Below are 11,479 nucleotides of genomic sequence, written 5' to 3' on the forward strand. Positions count from 1 at the left end.
ACACTGGGTCTTCCCTACATTAGCCCCTCCCCCTACACTGGGTCTTCCCTACATTAGCCCCTCCCCTACATTGTGTCTTCCCTACATTAGCCCCTCCCCTACATTGGATCTTCCCTACATTAGCCCCCTCCCCCTACTACTGTGTCTTCCCTACATTAGCCCCCTCCCCCTACACTGTGTCTTCCCTACATTAGCCCCTCCCCTACATTGGATCTTTCCTATATTAGCCCCTCCCCCTACACTGGAGCTTCCCTACATTAGCCCTTCCCCCTACACTGGAGCTTCCCTACATTAGCCCCTCCCTACACTGGATTTTCCCTACATTAGCCCCTCCCCTACACTGGATTTCCCTTACCCCCCCCCTGGCCCTACATTAGCCCCTCCCCCTACACTGGAGCTTCCCTACATTAGCCCCTCCCCTACACTGGATCTTCCCGACATTAGCCCCTCCCCCTACACCGGATCTTCCCTACATTAGCCCCTCCCCTACATTGGTGCTTCCCTACATTAGCCCCTCCCTTACACTGGATCTTCCGGCCATTAGCCCCTCCCCCTACATTGGAGCTTCCCGACATTAGCCCCTCCCACTACACTGGAGCGTCCCTACATTAGCCCCTCCCCCTACATTGTGTCTTCCCTACATTAGCCCCCCCCCTACATTGGATCTTCCCTACATTAGCCCCTCCCCCTACACTGGATCTTCCCGACATTAGCCCCTCCCCTACACTGGATCTTCCCTACATTAGCCCCCTCCCCCTACACTGTGTCTTCCCTACATTAGCCCCTCCCCTACACTGGAGCTTCCCGACATTAGCCCCTCCCCCTACATTGTGTCTTCCCTACATTAGCCCCTCCCCTACATTGGATCTTCCCTACATTAGCCCCTCCCCTACATTGGATCTTTCCTACATTAGCCCCCTCCCCCTACACTGGGTCTTCCCTACATTAGCCCCTCCCCTACACCGGATTTTCCCTACATTAGCCCCTCCCCTACACTGGATTTTGCCTTGCCCACCCTATCTCTGCCAGTCCCAACTTGCCCATATCCCTGGGGGTCCCAGTGGCACCCATGGCATGCTGGGTATCTATTTGCAATGGACAGAAATGCTCTGGTTCTTAGAATCCCAATGTTACTGGGGGGGCAGAGGGGGGTTAGTGGGTCAGTAGGAAGGGGGCGGGGCCACCCCTCATACAGTGTCAGTTCCAGGCAAGGGTTAATATAAAAGTATTTTATTGTACAGGAACAGTTTAGTACAAGACATCATGCAAGGGAGGAGCCATAGGAGGGAAGGAACCAATCCCCACTGAGGCTGACAGCCCCACCCATCAATGTACCCAGAAGCCCTTGCACAATTTCATACACAGAGTTAAAAAAAATTCCTTCCCTTGGAAAACATTATTTTAAATAGAATTTTCTGTACCCCCCCCCCCCCCATAGCAGCAGCACCCCATTCCCTAATGTGGGGGGGCCTTTGGCACAAGAGATGATTTAAGGGCACAACACACACCAAGGGGTACAAACAGGGGGGCGGGGTCTATGCCAACCTGTGGGCGGAGCTTCGTACCCAGAACGGATCAGCCTGAAGCAACTGGAGGGGGGGGCCCATTTCCTGCTGGGGTACAAACAGCACCACCGTGGGGGGCACAATCTCCTCTTGGCAGAACTAAGTGTATGGCAGGAAGGGGCAGCATTGGGCCGGGGGTACATTCACTGTTCTGCCCCGTGTGGGGTATTTATCAATAAATTATAGCAGTGCCCCAAAGTCTGTCTGTGGGGGTGTCTGTCTGTCTCTGTGGGGGCGGGTCTGTCTGTCTGTCTGTCTCTGTGGGGGCGGGTCTGTCTGTCTGTCTCTGTGGGGGCGGGTCTGTCTGTCTGTCTCTGTGGGGGCGGGTCTGTCTGTCTGTCTGTCTCTGTGGGGGCGGGTCTGTCTGTCTGTCTCTGTGGGGGCGGGTCTGTCTGTCTGTCTCTGTGGGGGGTGTCTGTCCTGGGGGGGTGTCTGTCTGTCTGTCTCTGTGAGGGCGGGTCTGTCTGTCTGTCTCTGTGAGGGCGGGTCTGTCTGTCTGTCTCTGTGAGGGCGGGTCTGTCTGTCTGTCTCTGTGAGGGCGGGTCTGTCTGTCTCTGTGAGGGCGGGTCTGTCTGTCTCTGTGAGGGCGGGTCTGTCTGTCTGTCTCTGTGAGGGGGTCTGTCTGTCTGTCTCTGTGGGGGGTGTCTGTCCTGGGGGGTGTCTGTCTGTCTGTCTCTGTGGGGGCGGGTCTGTCTGTCTGTCTCTGTGGGGGCGGGTCTGTCTGTCTGTCTCTGTGGGGGCGGGTCTGTCTGTCTGTCTGTCTCTGTGGGGGCGGGTCTGTCTGTCTGTCTGTCTCTGTGGGGGCGGGTCTGTCTGTCTGTCTGTCTCTGTGGGGGCGGGTCTGTCTGTCTGTCTGTCTGTCTCTGTGGGGGCGGGTCTGTCTGTCTGTCTGTCTCTGTGGGGGCGGGTCTGTCTGTCTGTCTGTCTCTGTGGGGGCGGGTCTGTCTGTCTGTCTCTGTGGGGGCGGGTCTGTCTGTCTGTCTCTGTGGGGGCGGGTCTGTCTGTCTGTCTCTGTGGGGGCGGGTCTGTCTGTCTGTCTCTGTGGGGGCGGGTCTGTCTGTCTGTCTCTGTGGGGGCGGGTCTGTCTGTCTGTCTCTGTGGGGGCGGGTCTGTCTGTCTGTCTCTGTGGGGGCGGGTCTGTCTGTCTGTCTCTGTGGGGGCGGGTCTGTCTGTCTGTCTCTGTGGGGGCGGGTCTGTCCATATGAAATACACCCAATGAATTCATTCTATGTACAACTCTTTATACAAATATATAAGGGGGCGCCCTCCCCCCCCGAGGCCACCTGTGCCGTTCCCACCCCCCAATAGCAGAACATAGGGATCCAGTCTGTGGGGGGCACTAGTGGCACCGCGGTTCCGGACCAAGTTAGTAGGAGCTGGAGAGTGGGGGGGGGGGGGGGGTATTATCAGAGGGTGGGAGCAGCAGCGGAACCAGAAGCCCCCCCCAGTAACTTGCCCACCTCCCATGACAGCCCAGTGAGTCGGTATTGGGGGGCCCAGAGGTCACTTGGTGAGCACTGACTTTGGCAGGAAGGTGTTCGTTTGAGCGGAGGTCTGGGCGGCGCAGGAGGAGGCGGAGTCGGGTTTCCGGGGGAGGCTGTACAGATAGACGGCACCAATCACCAGCGCCGCGCCCAGCGCAAAGGGGATGTCCACGTGGAAACCGAAGAGATGGACGGAGGCCGCGGTCGACACCACGATGGACAGGGAGGTGGCAAAGCCCTTCAGGATGTTGTCGGCGTATTTCACCACCACCGCCACCAGGAGGCCGCCGAAGGCCTGGTTAAAGATCACCCCCCACACCAGCGGCGTGTAGCCGTGAAAGAAGCCGTGTTGCGCCACCGCCGCCCCGTCTTGTTGCCACATGGCCAGTAGCCCCAGCGCCGTGCCGAAGATTCCCAGCTGGACGTTCCGGAGCCAAACGGACGCAGAACTGCCCTTCAGGATCCGCTCAAAGTAAACTCCGGCGAATCCCGAGGAGAGACAGGAAACCGCCACGGCAACCAGCCCCACCCCGTAGCTCTGCCCCCCGCCCCCCACGGTCTCCTTGCCCCCCGACTGTTCCGCCTGAACGATAGCCACGCCCCCAAACAGCAGCACCAGCGACCCCCACTGTAAGCGACTCAGGCTCTTCCTCAGGAGCAGCACCGAGAACAGCGCCGTCGTCAGGATCTTCAGCTGATAGGTCACCTGTAGGGGCAGAAAGCGTCAGCCAATCATATGGGGGGGGCAAGGAAGGGCAAGTTCCATACGGGGGGGGCAGGAAGGGCAAGTTCCATACGGGGGGGGGCAGGAAGGGTAAGTTCCATACGGGGGGGGGGGAAGGAAGGGCAAGTTCCATACGGGGGGGGGGGAAGGAAGGGCAAGTTTCATACGGGGGGGGGGGGGGGGGGGGGGGAGGAGGAAGGGCAAGTTCCATACGGGGGGGGGGGCAGGAAGGGCAAGTTCCATACGGGGGGGGGCAGGAAGGGCAAGTTCCATACGGGGGGGGCAGGAAGGGCAAGTTCCATACGGGGGGGGGCAGGAAGGGCAAGTTCCATACGGGGGGGGGGGGGGAGGAAGGGCAAGTTCCATACGGGGGGGGAAGGAAGGGCAAGTTCCATACGGGGGGGGGGGAAAAGAAGGGCAAGTTCCATACGGGGGGGGGCAGGAAGGGCAAGTTCCATACGGGGGGGGGGCAGGAAGGGTAAGTTCCATACGGGGGGGGGCAGGAAGGGTAAGTTCCATACGGGGGGGCAGGAAGGGTAAGTTCCATACGGGGGGGGGGCAGGAAGGGTAAGTTCCATACGGGGGGGGGAAGGAAGGGCAAGTTCCATACGGGGGGGGGGGAAGGAAGGGCAAGTTCCATACGGGGGGGGGGGGGCAGGAAGGGCAAGTTCCATACGGGGGGGGCAGGAAGGGCAAGTTCCATAGGGGGGGGGCAGGAAGGGCAAGTTCCATACGGGGGGGCAGGAAGGGCAAGTTCCATACGGGGGGGGCAGGAAGGGCAAGTTCCATACGGGGGGGGGGGGCAGGAAGGGTAAGTTCCATACGGGGGGGGCAGGAAGGTTAAGTTCCATACGGGGGGGCAGGAAGGGTAAGTTCCATACGGGGGGGCAGGAAGGGTAAGTTCCATACGGGGGGGCAGGAAGGGTAAGTTCCATACGGGGGGGCAGGAAGGGTAAGTTCCATACGGGGGGGGCAGGAAGGGCAAGTTCCATACGGGGGGGGCAGGAAGGGTAAGTTCCATACGGGGGGGGCAGGAAGGGTAAGTTCCATACGGGGGGGGGGGGGGGGCAGGAAGGGCAAGTTCCATACGGGGGGGCAGGAAGGGTAAGTTCCATACAGGGGGGGGGGCAAGGAAGGGCAAGTTCCATACGGGGGGGCAGGAAGGGCAAGTAGGGCAAGTTCCATACGGGGGGGGGCAGGAAGGGTAAGTTCCATACGGGGGGGGGGAGGAAGGGCAAGTTCCATACGGGGGGGGGGAGGAAGGGCAAGTTCCATACGGGGGGGGGGGGAAGGAAGGGCAAGTTCCATACGGGGGGGGGGGGGGCAGGAAGGGCACGTTCCATACGGGGGGGCAGGAAGGGCAAGTTCCATACGGGGGGGGCAGGAAGGGTAAGTTCCATACGGGGGGGGGCAGGAAGAGTAAGTTCCATACGGGGGGGGCAGGAAGGGTAAGTTCCATACGGGGGGGGGGGGGGCAGGAAGGGTAAGTTCCATACGGGGGGGGGCAGGAAGGGTAAGTTCCATACGGGGGGGCAGGAAGGGTAAGTTCCATACGGGGGGGCAGGAAGGGTAAGTTCCATACGGGGGGGGGGGGCAGGAAGGGCAAGTTCCATACCGGGGGGCAGGAAGGGTAAGTTCCATACAGGGGGGGGGGCAAGGAAGGGCAAGTTCCATACGGGGGGGCAGGAAAGGGCAGTAGGGCAAGTTCCATACGGGGGGGGGGCAGGAAGGGTAAGTTCCATACGGGGGGGGGAGGAAGGGCAAGTTCCATACGGGGGGGGGGAGGAAGGGCAAGTTCCATACGGGGGGGGGGAGGAAGGGCAAGTTCCATACGGGGGGGGGGGGGGAAGGAGGGCAAGTTCCATACGGGGGGGGGGCAGGAAGGGCACGTTCCATACGGGGGGGGGGCAGGAAGGGCACGTTCCATACGGGGGGGGCAGGAAGGGCAAGTTCCATACGGGGGGGGCAGGAAGGGTAAGTTCCATACGGGGGGGGGGGGCAGGAAGAGTAAGTTCCATACGGGGGGGGCAGGAAGGGTAAGTTCCATACGGGGGGGCAGGAAGGGTAAGTTCCATACGGGGGGGGGCAGGAAGGGTAAGTTCCATACGGGGGGGCAGGAAGGGTAAGTTCCATACGGGGGGGCAGGAAGGGTAAGTTAAGTTCCATAGTGGGGTAGGAAGGGTAAGTTCATAGCGGGGGGGCAGGAAGGGTAAGTTCCATACGGGGGGGGCAGGAAGGGTAAGTTCATACGGGGGGGGGGCAGGAGGGTAAGTTCCAACGGGGGGGGGGGGGGCAGGAAGGGTAAGTTCCATACGGGGGGGGGGCAGGAAGGGTAAAGTTCATACGGGGGGGGGCAGGAAGGGTTAAGTTCCATAGCGGGGGGGGCAGGAAGGGTAAGTTCCATACGGGGGGGGGGGGCACTGACCTGGAAGGTGGCGGCGGGGAGGTTGGAGATGGCCACGTACTGCAGGTTGTTCTGGAGGGTGTATATGAGCGAGGGCACCGCCAGCTTGAGGGTATCCATGTACTGCACCACGATGGCATCATACAGGAACAGCCCCAGCTCCTTCACGTTACCTGCCCCGGGGCAGAGAGGGGCAAATCATCCAACACACTCACTGAACTACTGCCCTACCCAGCACCCCCATCAGGGGTAGCAATAATATGATGAAGAGTGCGGTACTTACCCCCCCAGTATAGGGGCAGTTATAGTACTTACCCCCCACCCAGTATAGGGGCACTTACAGTACTTACGCCCCCGCCACCACACTCCAGTATAGGGGCAGTTAGCAGTAGCTTACCCCCCACACCAGTATAGGGGCAAGGTACAGTACTTTACCCCCCACCCCAGTACAGGGGCCAGGTACAGTATTACCCCCCCACACCCAGTATAGGGGCAGGTCAGTAACTTACCCCGCCCACAAACCAGTACAGGGCAGTTTCATGTACTTACCCCCCCACACCCAGTATAGGGGCAGTTACAGTACTTACCCCCCCACACCCAGTACAGGGCATGGTACAGTACTTACCCCCCACACCCAATATAGGGGCAGTTACAGTACTTACCCCCCACACCCAGTATAGGGGCAGTTACAGTACTTACCCCCCACACCCAGTATAGGGGCAGTTACAGTACTTACCCCCCACACCCAGTATAGGGGTAGTTACAGTACTTACCCCCCCACACCCAGTATAGGGGCAGTTACCTCTCCTCTGCACCAGCATGAGTGCCAGGCAAGTGATGCCCTTCAGGATCTCGGCCATGACGACGGCGGTGGTGGAGAAGAAGCGCTCGCCGGGCAGGGTCCGGGCATATCGGATGCTCAGGATCAGAGACGCGTTTTGTACGACCAACACGGCCAAACTCACGTACTTCAGGCGCCGGTTCCCCCCTGTAATAACAAGCGCTCTATGGTGGGCGTCAGCCAATACCCCCCAGCCTCCTATTCATTATGCACAGGGGGAGGGGCCAACAAATCCCACCGTAGGCTCACGTGCGCCCAATGGTAACGGCGGGGGGGTCTCGCTGTACTGCGTGCGGGGCACGGGGGTCTCGCTGTACTGCGTGCGGGGCACGGGGGGTCTTCGCTGTACTGCGTGCGGGGCAACGGGGTCTCGCTGTACTGCGTGCGGGGCACGGGGTCTCGCTGTACTGCGTGCGGGGCACGGGGGTCTCGCTGTCTGCGTGCGTGGGCACGGGGGTCTCGCTGTAACTGGTGCGGGGCTACGGGGGTCTCGCTGTACTGCGTGCGGGGCGAGCGGGGGGTCTTCGCTGTACTGCGGTGCGGGGGCACGGGGGTCTCGCTGTATAACTGCGTCGGGGCAGGGGGTCTCAGCTGTACTTGCGTGCGGGGCACGGGGGTTCGCTGTACTGCGTGCGGGGCACGGGGGTTTCGCTGTACTGCGTGCGGGGCACGGGGGTCTCGCTGTACTGCGTGCGGGGCACGGGGGTCTCGCTGTACTGCGTGCGGGGCACGGGGGTCTCGCTGTACTGCGTGCGGGGCACGGGGGTCTCGCTGTACTGCGTGCGGGGCACGGGGGTCTCGCTGTACTGCGTGCGGGGCACGGGGGTCTCGCTGTACTTACCCCCTGGGCAATACTCACACTTATAGGCCCAAGTTTGTGTCCTTAAAAAATCCCTATTGTTGGCTCCTCCCCCCTCACTCACACGTGAAAATTCTCTCCCCCCCCCTCCCTGTAATTAAGTGCTGCAAGGGTTAATTAGGAACCAGTTCAGCTGGAATTTCTGCTGCTGCACCCAGTGCCCCCACCCCATTCCCTCCCAGCCGTGCCAACACCGGCACCTACCTGCCCCCCCAGCGCCCAGTCAGTGCCCCCTGAACTAATAGGCGGGGTGACTGTTACCCCAATGTTTCTATATATCTGTAACCTTGTTATGGGCTAAGGGGGCCCAGCCTGAAGGCCAGTTAGGGGGGGATTTGGGTGAGTGCTTATTTGTGCCTGAGGTACCCCTGGGAACTATAAGCGGGGGTGAACTTTTACCCAATGTTTCTATATATCTGTAACCTTGTTTATGGCTACGGGGCCCAGCCTGAAGGCCAGTTTAGGGGGGGGATTTGGGGGTGAGTGCTTATTTTGTCCTGGGTACCTGGAACTATAGCGGGGTGGACTGGTTACCCCAATGTTTCTATATATCTGTACCTTGTTATGGGCTAAGGGGGCCCCAGCCTGAAGGCCAGTTGGGGGGGATTTGGGGTGGAGTTGCTTATTTGTGCCCTGGGTACCCCTGGAACTATAGCAGGGTGACCTGTTACCCCCCAATGTTTCTATATATCTGTAACCTTGTTTTTATGGGCTAAGGGGGCCCAGCCCTGAAGGCGCAGTTAAGGGGGGGATTTGGGGTGAGTGCTTATTTGTGCCCTGGGTACCCTGGAACTATAGCGGGGTGACTGTTACCCAATTTTCTTATATATTGTAACCTTGTTATGGGCCTAAGGGGGCCCAGCCTGAAAGGCCAGTTGTGGGGGGATTTTGGGGGTGAAGTGCTTAATTTGTTGCCCTTGGGTAACCCCTGGAACTATAGCGGGGTGGACTGTTACCTGCCATGTTCTATTATCGTTGTAACTCCTTGTTATGGGTAAGGGGCCCAGCCTGAAGGCCAGTTAGGGGGGATTTGGGTGCTTATTGTGCCCTGGGTACCCCCTGGAACTATAGCGGGTGACTGTTACCCCAATGTTTCTATATATCTGTAAACCTTGTTATGGGCTAAGGGGGGCTCCAGCTGAAGGCAGTTTAAGGGGGGGATTTGGGTGAGTGCTTATTTGTGCCCTGGGTACCCCTGGAACTATGCGGGGTGACTGTTACCCAATGTTTCTAATATATCTGTAACCTTGTTATGGGCTAAGGGGGCCCAAGCCTGAAGGCGCAGTTAGGGGGGGATTTGGGGTGAGTGCTTATATTGTGGCCCTGGGTACCCCTGGAACTATTAGCGGGTGACTGGTTACCCAATGTTTTTTCTATATATCTGTAACCTTGTATGGGCTAAGGGGGCCCCAGCCTGAAGGCCAGTTAGGGGGGGATTTGGGTGAGTGCTTATTTGTGCCCTGGGGTTACCCCTGGAACTATAGCGGGGTGACTGTTACCCCGATGTTTCTATATATCTGTAAACTTGTTAATGGGCTAAAGGGGGCCGCAGGCCTGAAGGCAGTTAGGGGGGATTTGGGTGCTATATTTGTGCCTGGGTACCCCGGAAACTATAGCGGGGTGACTGTTATCCCAATGTTTCTATATTATCTGTAACTTGTTATGGGGCTTAAGGGGGCCAGCCTGAAGGCCAGTTAAGGGGGGGATTTGGGGTGAGTGCTTTATTTGTGCCCCTGGGGGTACCCCTGGAACTATAGCGGGGTGACTGTTTACCCAATGTTTCATATATCTGTAACCTTGTTATGGGCTAAGGGGCCCACAGCTGAATGGCCAGTTAGGGGGGGATTTGGGGTGAGTCTTATTTGTGGCCCTGGGTACCCCCTGAACTATAGCGGGGTGGACTGTACCCCCAATGGTTTCCTATATATCTGTACCTTGTTATGGGCTAAGGGGGCCCAGCCTGGGGGGGATTAGGGGTGAGTATATATATAGACAGATTACACACAGTAAGTCCCCCCCACTCATTCCCAATTGCCCCCACACGCTGCCATCTTTTTGCCCCCAGTTTTCCCATTGGTAATAGACTTACGCTCCCCCCCGGCTGCCCTACTGGCCAAGGCGGCGGGCTCCCCCATTCCCTCGGGCAGCGGCTTGACGTCCGGGTCGGTCTCGGTTGCTCCGGCCCCAGCAGGCAGCGCCATGTCTCCCGGCAACACTGCACTTCCGGGTTGGCCCACGGCGACACTGACAACTCACTTCCAGTTGGGCAGGTCCGGCCGCCATGGCAACCGGGGCGGGGACATTTCAGGCTTGGCTGCCATTGGACGGAGTCCGCCTTTTGTTGGTTGGCTGTGAATCTGTGCGTTGGAAGTGACGGGATTGTGGGAGGCGCCATGGACTGTTCAGATTCTGCCACATGGGGGCGCAATGTACCGGTGTCTGCCCTCATACTCCCAGCCCCCCTCTCCTACTGTCTCCCCCCCAGCTATATGGGACTCACTCTATATCCCCGCCGCCCCAGCCCTGTGCTATATGGGACTCACTCTATATCCCCCAGCCCTGTGCTATATGGGACTCACTCTATATCCCCCCCCCCCCCAGCCCTGTGCTATATGGGACTCACTCTATATCCCCCCCCCAGCCCTGTGCTATATGGGTCTCACTCTATATCCCCCCCCCCAGCCCTGTGCTATATGGGACTCACTCTATATCCCCCCCAGCCCTGTGCTATATGGGACTCACTCTATATCCCCCCCCCCCAGCCCTGTGCTATATGGGACTCACTCTATATCCCCACCCCCCCCAGCCCTGCTTGCTATATGGGACTCACTCTATATCCCCTCCCCCAGCCCTGTGCTATATGGGACTCACTCTATATCCCCCCCAGCCCTGTGCTATATGGGACTCACTCTATAATCCCGACCCCCCCCCCCCCCAGCCTGTGCTATATGGGACTCACTCTATATTTCCCCCCAGCCCTGTGCTATATGGGACTCACTCTATATCCCCCCAGCCCTGTGCTATATGGGACTCACTCTATATCCCCCCCCCAGCCCTGTGCTATATGGGACTCACTCTAATACCCCCCAGCCCTGTGCTATATGGGACTCACTCTATATCCCCCCCCAGCCCTGTGCTATATGGGACTCGCTCTATATCCCCCCCCCAGCCCTGTGCTATATGGGACTCACTCTATATCCCCCCCAAGCCCTGTGCTATATGGGACTCACTCTATATCCCCCCCCAGCCCTGTGCTATATGGGACTCACTCTATACCCCCCCCAGCCCTGTGCTATATGGGACTCACTCTATATCCCCCCCAGCCCTGTGCTATATGGGACTCACTCTATATCCCCCCCCAGCCCTGTGCTATATGGGACTCACTCTATATCCCCCCCAGCCCTGTGCTATATGGGACTCACTCTATAATCCCCCCAGCCCTGTGCTATATGGGACTCACTCTATATCCCCCCCCCCAGCCCTGTGCTATATGGGACTCACTCTATATCCCCCCCAGCCCTGTGCTATATGGGACTCACTCTATATCCCCCCAGCCCTGTGCTATATGGGACTCACTCTATATCCCCCCCCAGCCCTGTGCT

At 59.2% G+C, this 11,479-nt stretch overlaps 1 protein-coding gene across 1 annotated transcript; it reads right to left on the reverse strand.

Moving 5' to 3' along the window:
* Nucleotides 1-2,741: 2,741 nt before the first annotated feature.
* On the reverse strand, nt 2,742-10,175 carry slc35a2 (solute carrier family 35 member A2). The gene is given in 5 exon segments (XM_031890977.1): nt 2,742-3,755; nt 6,199-6,350; nt 6,980-7,165; nt 9,967-10,111; nt 10,113-10,175. Coding segments are annotated over 5 exon segments (1,218 nt in total). The 5' UTR covers nt 10,161-10,175; the 3' UTR covers nt 2,742-3,068.
* Nucleotides 10,176-11,479: the final 1,304 nt, after the last annotated feature.

This window comes from Xenopus tropicalis, chromosome 8, assembly GCF_000004195.4.
Source record: "Xenopus tropicalis strain Nigerian chromosome 8, UCB_Xtro_10.0, whole genome shotgun sequence".
NCBI classification, from domain to species: domain Eukaryota; kingdom Metazoa; phylum Chordata; class Amphibia; order Anura; family Pipidae; genus Xenopus; species Xenopus tropicalis.